A 10,644-nucleotide genomic window follows, 5' to 3' on the forward strand; every position below is an offset into this window, starting at 1 on the left:
CCTTTATTCCGGTATGTTCATCTTTTTTTTTTTTGTTTTTAAATTGGTAAACTTCCTCCCTTTTCGAAAGTCTTAAGTTCGCGTCTGCGCGTGTGCAGGCAAGCACAAAACCACCTACACAGATATACGTGCATATATATATATATATGCATACACACATATACCAATCCATAAGGCTCTTTTTTTTTCAGTGGAATAATTCCTGAGCTGCTGTGTCGTTATGACGGGGGTTTTCTTCACAGCTTTCTGACCTCCCCTTGTTCCTAAACCTACATTAATTTATTTACATCATGCGCATGTGTGCGACATATGTGTGTAAATTATTTCATGCACTATCTTCCAAATTGTTTTTTTATCACTCCTTTTTGTGCCCTAGTAGGAATTCATCCTCCTCTACAAAATACTTTGCGCACACTGGAAAGTGGGTCTACTGAAATGTGCTGCCCTGTATAGCGTCATTTTGTAAACATCGCATGTTACACGAGGGCAAAGCGCAAGGAAAAAATAGCGCTAGGTCAAATTGCACATCGTCAAAATGTGCTGAGTCCATGTGTACAGGTGTGCCAAAATGTTGCTCAAAATAATGCCATACTTTGTCAGAACGCATTCGTAAGAGAGAAAAAAAAAAAGGAAAATGTTGTCCCCGCGTGTGTGGTGTGTTCTCTTGTGTATCACTCTACATAATGAATAAACTTTAAGAGTAACATATAGGACTCTTTTTATTAAGCAAACTATAGAAAAAGGAAACGGAATGTCAACATGTGTCCTTTAAAGCAACTTGTAACATTGCCCATGTTGTTATTTTTTCTCCACTTTATCGCCGCAAATGTAAACGCGTTTGTTTTTTGTTTTTTTTGCATGTATTTTTCTTCTGGGTTATGCACTCCTATGAAGAAGGGTTCTTTATATCCTAATAGGTGAATCAACCAGGCAAAAATGCTTGTGCACATGCGCATGTATACAACATGAACACATGGTTATGGGGGTATGCCTGTTCAATTGGTAAGTGCTATACCTTAAGCTCCCTGAACTTTACTTTTTCTCATTGCACATAAGAAGGCACATTAACGTGCAAGGAAAAAAAAAAAAAAAAAAAAAAAAAAGGTGGTATTTGTAAAATATTATATAATAAGAAAACTCAACATCCCCTTTTTGATACAAATAAAAACAGCCATTTTATAATTCCTACGCGCAATAATTGTTCACTTCAACTTATTAGTATACTGATAGGCTCATCCCCCTATGTACATTGTTGCCAAGCAAAGCCGTGTACCTTCTTATATTGTATAAAATCACCATGAGCGGAAAAAAAACAGCCTTAGTTGTAGTGGTAAGAGATTGTCATTTGGTTCTGTGTCGATAAATGTGGGCTTGTAGAATGACTGTGTGCGTACCTACTTTTATTAGCACGCCCCTTCGTGCACATTTGGGATGATAGCCCTGACGAACTCGTCACCTTTTGTCAAAGATCCCCCCTCTTATTTCATCATGACTCACTTTTTTTTTTTTTTTTGACCATTGTTTGCTCCAAAGGCATCAGGATCGGAGGATGTGGAATATATTACAACAGTCGATGTGCTAAGGAGAGCTAGTAAGGAAAAAGTTCCACATGTGTGAGCTCGCCGCAACATCTATGTTTATTATGTGTTGCAAAACTCACGAATTATATTTTTTTCTCCGTTTAAAAAATGAAGTGAAAATGCTCTACATTGGAAGGCAAAAAACAATGTTGTGTGTGGCGTGTCGTATGTGTATATGGCAAGGGTACATTTTTCACATCCGTATATATGTATGCATATATATATATATATATATATATATACATGTATATATTTCCCTTTTCCTTTTAAACGAAAGACATCAGCGTCACCACAGCGTCCGTGGAGGAAACAGAAAAGGTGTGCCTGCAGTCGAAGAATGTTGTGATTGCGGACACGATAATTGACAAGGTAAAGGATAACACTTTTGACGTAATCGTCATTCCAGGAGGTATGAAGGGATCGAACGCAATATCGAATTGTCCAACCGTTATTAAAATGTTGAAGGCACAGAAAAGTAGTAACCGATTTTATGCGGCCATATGTGCAGCACCAGAAACTGTCCTACATCGCCATTCCCTAATTGATGACGTTGAGGCAGTAGCATACCCATCGTTCGAAAGCGATTTCAAGCATATCGGCAAAGGACGAGTTTGCGTATCAAAGAACTGTATAACCTCTGTGGGCCCAGGATCTGCTGTCGAATTTGCTCTTAAAATTGTCGAAATGTTGTTAAGCAGAGATGCAGCCCTTAACCTTGCCAGCGGTTTTTTACTTCACCCCTCTGTGACCTTTTAATCTACCATAACGCTTTGCTGAGTGATGGAAAGATGTGTGGATAAAAAAACGCGCATCCTCACCTGCATGACATGATTGTGTCCTATTTTAAACGCGTGTAGAAAGTGCTAGCATAAAAGTGTAGATGTGCATATATATGTTATACATGCACTTGTACGTATACATGTTGTCCCCATGTGCATCGCCCGATCGGAAAAAATTGTTAAGCAACACATTTAACCGTATCCTTTTTAAACGGAAGCTGTTTTGAACAAACGCTAACTTTTACGCATAGGAAAAGTTGTTTTAATAAGATCCCCATGTGAACGTGGAAAAAAAAAAAAAATACGTTTCAAATGTAAAAACATGTGTATGTTTATTTTCCTAAACATTCAAATGGTCAACATAACGGTTAAATATATCTTGTAAAAAAGTTTCAATCGATAAACCATCGCTAACAGAATACAGAAAATTGGCGTTTTTTTAAAAAATCACCTATGCATTTTGAGCGGGAAGCGAGTTGTTCATTAACATAAGAAAAATGTAGATGTGAGGAATGCACTGTTTTTTTTTTTTTTTTTTTAAAACTCGAAAAAAAAATTTTCATTTTTTTCTTTTTTACTTAAACATGAGAACCTGTTCTTCCTGGTTATAAAAAACGCCTTTTTGTAATTTTCTGAAAATGTAACATATGCATAGAGATGAATGCTGCAAAAGTGGCAACATTTGATATATAATTTATATAGAAAATAAAAGTAGCAAGCACTTCTATAAATCCTCATCCCCCAGGAAAAAACGCCGCAAATTAAACAAAAGGAATACAGTACAACTCGAGCGAACCTATGTTTTACAAGATATGTAAACACATGCCTTGCCGAAGCGCACCGTGAAAATTCTTTTTAGCGCAAAATGAATTTAAATAACAACGACAATGATAGCAATTACCAAAACAGACGCAGCAATAACATTTTGCTGAATGACAAATATATAAATTTTAAAATTTTTAAAAAGGGAGAAGAATTATCTGATCAGGACAAAATATTTTTAAAAGTACACACATACTTAAATGAGGGAATTATCCCCAAATGTATCGGAATGGGCATTGGTGGAGGATTTGTGGGTGTTTTAATTGGCGCCTTTTTTTTTAGTATGCAACCAGGCAATATAGATTACAATTTAAGTTACAAGGAACAACTGAAGGAACAGTTTCATTTGTTTAAACAATCAATTAAGAGCTCCTGTGTGAATTTTGCAAAAATAGGATTCTTATTCTCCTTTTATGAAAATTCTTTACAAAAAATTAGAGCAGCAAATGACATAACGAATACGTTATATTCTGGCTGCTTAACAGGAGCTACTATTTCCTACAAAAAAGGGTTACCTTCCATGCTTGGAGGGTGTGCCAGTTTTGCAGCCTTTTCTGCCGTTATTGAAAAATTGCAAAGGTCCAAAAAGTTTTGAATATATTATATATATTGTTTTGTTTTTGTTTATTTGAAAAATATCACTTTTTTTTTTTTTTTTTTTTTTTTACTGTTTGTTCCTACCGTTCTGGGTTAACACCCTTTTCAAAAATATGTGTTTTCTCATTGTGTCACTGAACAACAGCTTAGTAACAGTTTCCCCTTTTTAGGGAACGTAAATATATGCTAGCATCAACGTTAGCATTAACGCAGCATGATTTATTGTTTTATTTCTTCACATTTAATTTTTTTTCCCAACCAATGTAAGCGCACTGTTCACGGAATGAAAGAAAGTGGGCACCAGCTGAAGCAAGTTTTTCGCGTGAAGATGAACAAATAGACAAGTAATTTTGCAAAAAATATGTCGCACAGGGGTGTAGCATCTAATGGTACATTGTATGTACCCACCAGACATCACTAGTAAGCGATAGATTTGTTGCCGTAGAAATAATCTAGGGCTATATAATTGCAAATCATGTTTTGGCCTTCATATATAAATTTTCTTAAAACCCATGACATATAAAATGGGGGAAAGCACTACCTCAATTTTCTAGCAGCAACAGCGCAATCAGGGTGAGCCAAGTCATGCGCTACGAGTAATAGAACCATACCAACAGAGCTAACCATTCATGTGGACGTCAAACGTATGCATATATAAACAGTTGTTCTTTTAAGAAACACGCTGAATATAAAATATTCCCTCCGAACGCTTTAGAAACACAATGGTACACCCACTTCTTGTATAAACAAAAGCAATTTCCTCAAAGAAGAAACCTTAATGCGCGAAACACAGTTATTATGCCTAATCGTTGGCTGAAAAAAACATGTCTAGGCTCAACATGAAGACATTATGGGGGCGTTCCTTTCTTTTATTTTAATTATTATACAAATACCAAGCAGATGCGCGTATAATCGATTGATGGCATAAAACGACTAATGTGTGCAAGATATTTGTCCACCTCCAGGGACCCATTAAACGTAGATACGCAAATAAAGCACGCATTATGCTGTGAATGTGGGGGGAAACAACACCTGCCCCCGATCCTCAAAACGTCAATATGTCAACGTAATACCTTTCTTCAATGAGAACACATTTTCTTTCGCTCGTGTGGTTTATTCACACCCCACTCGCATGTGTAGTGTATACATGATGATACATATAAGTTGCACGCGTTGTGTTAATTCGAAATAAGCCCATTTGGGGAAATTTCCCATTTTTCAAATAACAAATTAAGAGGATCTCCACCTGAAAGGTGTAACGAGTTTCGAATTCTTTTCTACATTGGAATAACCGAGCTGTTCGTGTATGGAGGCTCACCAAATAATTACGCTGTTAAGAAAAAGATGTTATTCAAAAGTTTGCTGTTTTTTTTTTTTTTTTTTCCAGAAAAAAACCCTTTTAACGCATTTTTATAACTTCTATGTTTGTATTATTTAAGTCTATATATAAATAAATCAACAAATTGTTTACTGTGTTAAGAAAACTGTCTTAAAAAAGGTGCACGAAAATTATTATTTATTTGTGTCAACTCATTTACATAATACATACAATTTTTTTTTTTTTTTTCTTATATGGGGAATCCCAAAAAATTACATACATGTTTTATTAATTTTCTGTTTTAAATCCGCGTTGCGATTTTAACAAGGGAAAAAAAAAAAAAAAAAAAAAAAAAAAAGTTAAAATAAAATTAAAACAGCATTTTTATCATTTTTTACAAGTTAAAGCAAAGCATTCATTTTTTGCGCTTGCCTCTCGTGTAATGCGTTCTGTTTTGACATCCGCCAGGGGCATATTATATTAAAAATATACATTGTGGTATGTATGATGGAGAACATGTATTTCAATACGGAGACGTGTACAATTATATAACATGTCAGCCCTTTTTTACCACTTTTGTTTTTTTTTTGTAAAATAATCATTTTACCCATTCCAGTTTAAAACCAGTCAATCCTGCACTGGGAGAATCACTCACGTTATAACGATAGTGGAAAAGTATATACAATATCGCGAACAAGTGTTTCCGCATAAATCATTTTTTTTCTTTAATAACACGCGCACTGCTTAATTCAATTAGACCAGAGGAAGGGAAAAAAGGAAAAAAAATAAAACCTTCCGCATTTAAACGACCTAGTTAACGAGGAAGAATATAAATACATATAATATATGTGAATAACTCTTTTCACAAGGTAGAGAGAGAAAAAGAAAAACCGCGTTGTTTTTTTAAAAATGATTAAGTGAAAGCCCAAAAATGAATGAACAAGAAAACGAATATGATTCGCTGTACGATGTAATATACGATTATGACGTTAACGAAGAATTCCTCAAGGGGAACGACAACAACGTTCAGTCTGCAACACAGGTGCTCAGTCACACAAAAAGTCAGTTAACTGTTAAGGGAGAAAGCGAAAACTGGGCCAATGTGCGTTCGGGAAATGCCCACCCAAATGACGCAACACATGATGAAAATGAAGAAAACGCTTCACCATTATCGTCCATACGGTTAAACGATAAAAATGGCGATTGCGCGTGGAGGGGTGAAAAGGACAGCCAGCTAACGCCTCAGAAGAACACCCCAGACAATGCTACAGGGAGCGGAATAAGCTCCATAAACATGGGTCATTTTAAAAAAAGGGATGATCTTCCTGTCCTAAAAAGTAGTACACAGTATATTGATAGTGGCAACGCTGAGGGTAGCAATTCCAAAGCGGCAGCAAGAGAGGAGGCCACAATTATGAACCCCGAAACACGGGAAAATCATTTGCCAGTTGGTTGTTCATTATCAGCTGAGGGAGGAAACACATCTGCAAATGGCGCCTCTACACATGTAGCACAAATACGCAGCTCCCAAAACTTTAATAAAGAAACGGACCTCAACATGAGGATACTATCAACCGATTGGCAGAGTACATACAACTCGCACGACGTGACTGTAGGCAAGAATTATAACAACGTAGTAAACCGTAAAAATGTATTAGGAGAAAGTGCCTCCAACGAGCAAGGAATTAGAGCGGACAGTCCTCAGATTGATACGGCAAAAGACGAGGAAACACATCACAATAATGACGTTATGATGAATGGTCGAGGGGTAAAGGAAAAATACAAAAAACTTAGATTCGAAGATGATATATATAAAGAAAATGAAGATGGAAAAGCTGATGCAAAAAATGAACAAGTGTCAAATCAGGAAGAAACAAACCAATTGGATGAGAAAACTGCCATTAGTAATGACAACAAAAATGTAGAACACAGTAATGGTAATAACACCTCGGAAGAAAAAAACAAAACGGAAATAAATTCGAATAAAAACACAACAACAGAAAATGATGGTAGAAGTACATTCGAATGTAACATTTGTTTTGATGATGTGAGAGATCCGGTGGTAACGAAATGTGGCCATCTGTTCTGCTGGTTATGTCTCTCTGCATGGATTAAAAAAAATAATGATTGCCCTGTCTGCAAAGCTGAAGTTTCAAGGGAAAATGTAATACCTCTGTACGGAAGGGGTAAAAATAGTAGAGAACATAAATATTCGAATATGGAAGAACCTAGACCCACTCCCAAAAGGAAAGAAAGTGTTAGGAGAAATACTGGTTATTCTAACAATTTAGGGTTAAGGGCTTCCTTTGGCGTTTGGGTGAACCCTTTTTCCTTTGGAATGTCGTACACCAACATGCCAGAAGAGCCCTACTTTTATGATAGCGGTGGTGGTGACAACAGAACCCAGGCAGAAACATATCAAGCGGAAGCTGCATCTTCCTTTTTCTTTTTCCTGGGTTTTTTTCTGTCCCTCTATATTTTGTTTTACTCTTCCTAGGGTGTCTGCATATGTGTACATGTGTTTATATATATGAACACATGTGCATGGGAGGGAGGATTCCATTGAAGCCGCAGCGCACCTGTGGGCTCATGGCACACACACGCTCCCCATGTGTACCATTTTTTTTTTTTTTTTGTTTTGAAGTCTTTTTACCCAAATTAATTCTATGTATGGATCATGTTGGAAAAGAAAAGAAAAAAAAAGATTACCACGCAAAATTCCCCTTTGCAGATTTTTTTTTTTTTTTTTTCCCCTTTTTTTTCGACCCCCAAGCACTCCATTCTAATTCATTTTTCAAAAATGTGTACATGTCGTGTATGTATAACATGTGTATGTACCCACGTGATTTCCCCCATGCGTTTATACTACCCACTTGATAGGCACACTCGATACATATATATGTATTTGTGCCTCTTATATGAAAGAGTCCCCTCTTTTTCACCTCTTTCCATTTCTGTGTAAACGCGCAGATGCAAACAGCGCACATTAAGTGTACCATTTTATCGGTTGCAAAATTTTTGAAGAGCGATGCTTTCATATATTGGTGCTGTTTTTTTTTTTTTTTTTTTTTTTTTTTAATGGTCCCCCTATATTAATATATGAACACGCATATGCTCATGCGTTTATTTATCCATCCCATGTTTATGTTTGATTTTAATATTTAGCTTTATATAAGCATAACTGCAACTCTTAATTATTTCCACCTCATAAGAGTAATTGTTTTTGCCTTCGGTTCAGCTTGGAGTGAGCAGCATGTGCAAAGTGTGTAAGTGTACACACGTGTACAAGTTTTGCTGCACATGTGCGAAGTTACACCTGTATCTGTGAGAACATATTGTATGTAATGCCTGCAAGGTGAGTTTCCTTTTTTTTTTTTTTTTTTTTTTTTTTTTCCGTTAATTAGATCGACACAAACTTTTTGTGAACCTGTTGGGTCCCCACCCATCCCTTTTTCAAAAGCGTTCCGACGAGAGCGCATTGTATATAAGTGCATACGTTAATTGTATGTGGATCGTCTAATACGAAAGCTAAAACATACTTTTGTCGTTGGGGATACAACACCCTAGGCGCTGCTTCACAGCATAAGAGGGGTAAATATTTTCTTTTTAATGACTGAATTGGCGAGTTATTATGCCCTCATTGGTGGCCTGTAGTGGTTACACAGACGGGAATTTTTCCCACGCAGACTTCACAGATTATACACGAGAAGAAGGTTGATCCAATGGAGGTACCTTTTAAAATTCCCACAGAGTATTCGCACGCGCACGCTATGTGATGTGTAGGAAGCGCGTATCTTATGTTTAACTGTGTCGTGCAATGTACGAGTTTATTTATATTTTATGGGTTCCTCTCACACCTGTCTTGTCACGGCATGTTTCTCCATGTTACGGCATGCCTCTCATTTTTTTTTTTTTTGTTTTGTTTTTTTTTTCTGCATTTCTAACGGAACTCAGGAACTGGCCCTCGAAGTTGAGTTAACTTCTCTTTTTAATAAATTATCTGTAAAAAAGAAAAAAAAGACACACTTATTGTTCCCCTCCCCAATGCGTGTTCAACAGGGAGCACACCGCAAATGATAGCAGCACTGTATCACGGTTGCAAGTGACACGCGTTTGTAGTGAACGCATGTAGTCTACATTTGTGGTGCATTTTTTTTTTTTATTTGCCTTCACTTGCTCCACACTGTTACCCATTTTTTGGAAAATTACCGCCACTGCACCCTGCATAGGATGGATCAAAAAACGTAAATATAGACAACGCCCTGGAGATAGTGTACAAGTTGGTAAGCCTCTAAAGGGGGATGCAGGGGAGTGACTCCGTGTGTTTGAAGAGATATCCTCGAGGGTAACCGCGCCAGTAACAAACTCTTCAAATTAGTGCAACTTCCTATAGGGCTTTTTTTGAACTTGAATCCGTTCTCTCCCCGTAGGGTTATGTCCCTTCAAAGGAAGACATAGACGAATTTATTCAAGCCACCAACGGTGGGGAAAAAAGCAAACAAGTTTTGATAACCACTAAATGTATTTTCAAAATGGTACACAAGAAAAAAATTTATATAATAGTCTCATTACTACATTTTATCCACCCCCCCTTAGGGATATGTTCCCTGTCAAATATAAAAAAATTTTGTAAAAAACTGAAGTTACCTAGTGTCTCCACGGATGGACTAGTGGACGTATTTAACCATTACGATGTTCATGTAAATGCTATCCAACTTTTATGTTTAAATATTCCCACGTTTATAATGCTGTTTGGAGATTCCAAGTTTTAAATATAATAAAAAAAAAAAAAAAATACATGTATTGCTCCTTCCCTTGTTTCCTAGTCATGAGCATATTTTCATAGTCACAATTTCAGCACACGTGTTATCACAATATATGCTATTTTTACTTTTCATTTATCATAAACAACAGGGAACAGGCAAAATTTCCAAGGATCAATTTAAGTCACTCTTCACCACTGTTGGGTCAAGAATGTCCAATGCAGAAATTGATGCAATTATCAGGTGCGTAAGGCGAGGTAAACTAGACTCCCCATTTTGACGCAATGAAGGGTTTGTTAGCTCAGCTTAGGTACATATATATATATGTTTATATATATATATTTTTTTCTTTTTCCAAACACTGCTAGGGAGCTGTGCAACGAGGGAGACCAAATTGATTACAAGGAGTTCCTGAGCAAGTAACAGCGCCGTCGCGCTAACCTGCACCATAACCTGCGCGTTGTGTTCGCAGCACGCATGCGTGTGCTTATGTGATGAGGCATGTGTGACACCCGTTCCGTGCTCCCCTCTTTTGGTAGGTTGCTAGCCCAGTAAACATCATGCGTGGAGTAGAAGCATCACATCAATCTGCATACGCTCCATTCCAATGGCCATACATAGCGCTGCTCAAATTGGGGTGCCGCGCGCAGCCCAAATGAAACAGCCCCTTGCGGGAGGTCGAACCATTTTTTATTTGCTTCACTTCTACGTAGCAAAGCATCCTTGCAAACTTAGAATTAGCATTTCACATTTTTGTACATTTTTGTACCAATCATTTTTCGGAG

General features: G+C 37.0%; 4 protein-coding genes across 4 annotated transcripts; all 4 read left to right on the top strand.

Annotated features, from left to right (window-relative positions):
- Window positions 1–1,297: 1,297 nt before the first annotated feature.
- On the top strand, window positions 1,298–2,336 carry AK88_04573 (uncharacterized protein; the record flags this gene model as incomplete). The annotated part of the gene is made up of 3 exons (XM_012482183.1): window positions 1,298–1,330; window positions 1,534–1,591; window positions 1,858–2,336. 3 exons carry the CDS (start codon window positions 1,298–1,300, stop codon window positions 2,334–2,336), a joined length of 570 nt encoding a protein of 189 aa, XP_012337606.1.
- Window positions 2,337–3,224: 888 nt separating this feature from the next.
- On the top strand, window positions 3,225–3,776 carry AK88_04574 (uncharacterized protein; the record flags this gene model as incomplete). Its single annotated transcript, XM_012482184.1, has 1 exon — window positions 3,225–3,776. One exon carries the CDS (start codon window positions 3,225–3,227, stop codon window positions 3,774–3,776), a length of 552 nt encoding a protein of 183 aa, XP_012337607.1.
- Window positions 3,777–6,027: 2,251 nt separating this feature from the next.
- AK88_04575 (uncharacterized protein) lies at window positions 6,028–7,593 on the top strand (the record flags this gene model as incomplete). Its single annotated transcript, XM_012482185.1, has 1 exon — window positions 6,028–7,593. The coding sequence occupies one exon, from the start codon at window positions 6,028–6,030 to the stop codon at window positions 7,591–7,593; it is 1,566 nt and encodes a 521-aa protein (XP_012337608.1).
- A 1,547-nt stretch (window positions 7,594–9,140) lies between these two features.
- AK88_04576 (uncharacterized protein) lies at window positions 9,141–10,414 on the top strand (the record flags this gene model as incomplete). The annotated part of the gene is made up of 7 exons (XM_012482186.1): window positions 9,141–9,146; window positions 9,326–9,379; window positions 9,527–9,578; window positions 9,693–9,796; window positions 10,011–10,102; window positions 10,228–10,278; window positions 10,399–10,414. The coding sequence occupies 7 exons, from the start codon at window positions 9,141–9,143 to the stop codon at window positions 10,412–10,414; spliced, it is 375 nt and encodes a 124-aa protein (XP_012337609.1).
- Window positions 10,415–10,644: the final 230 nt, after the last annotated feature.

The sequence above is a fragment of the Plasmodium fragile genome (genome assembly GCF_000956335.1).
Source record: "Plasmodium fragile strain nilgiri unplaced genomic scaffold supercont1.68, whole genome shotgun sequence".
In the NCBI taxonomy this organism is placed as follows: domain Eukaryota; phylum Apicomplexa; class Aconoidasida; order Haemosporida; family Plasmodiidae; genus Plasmodium; species Plasmodium fragile.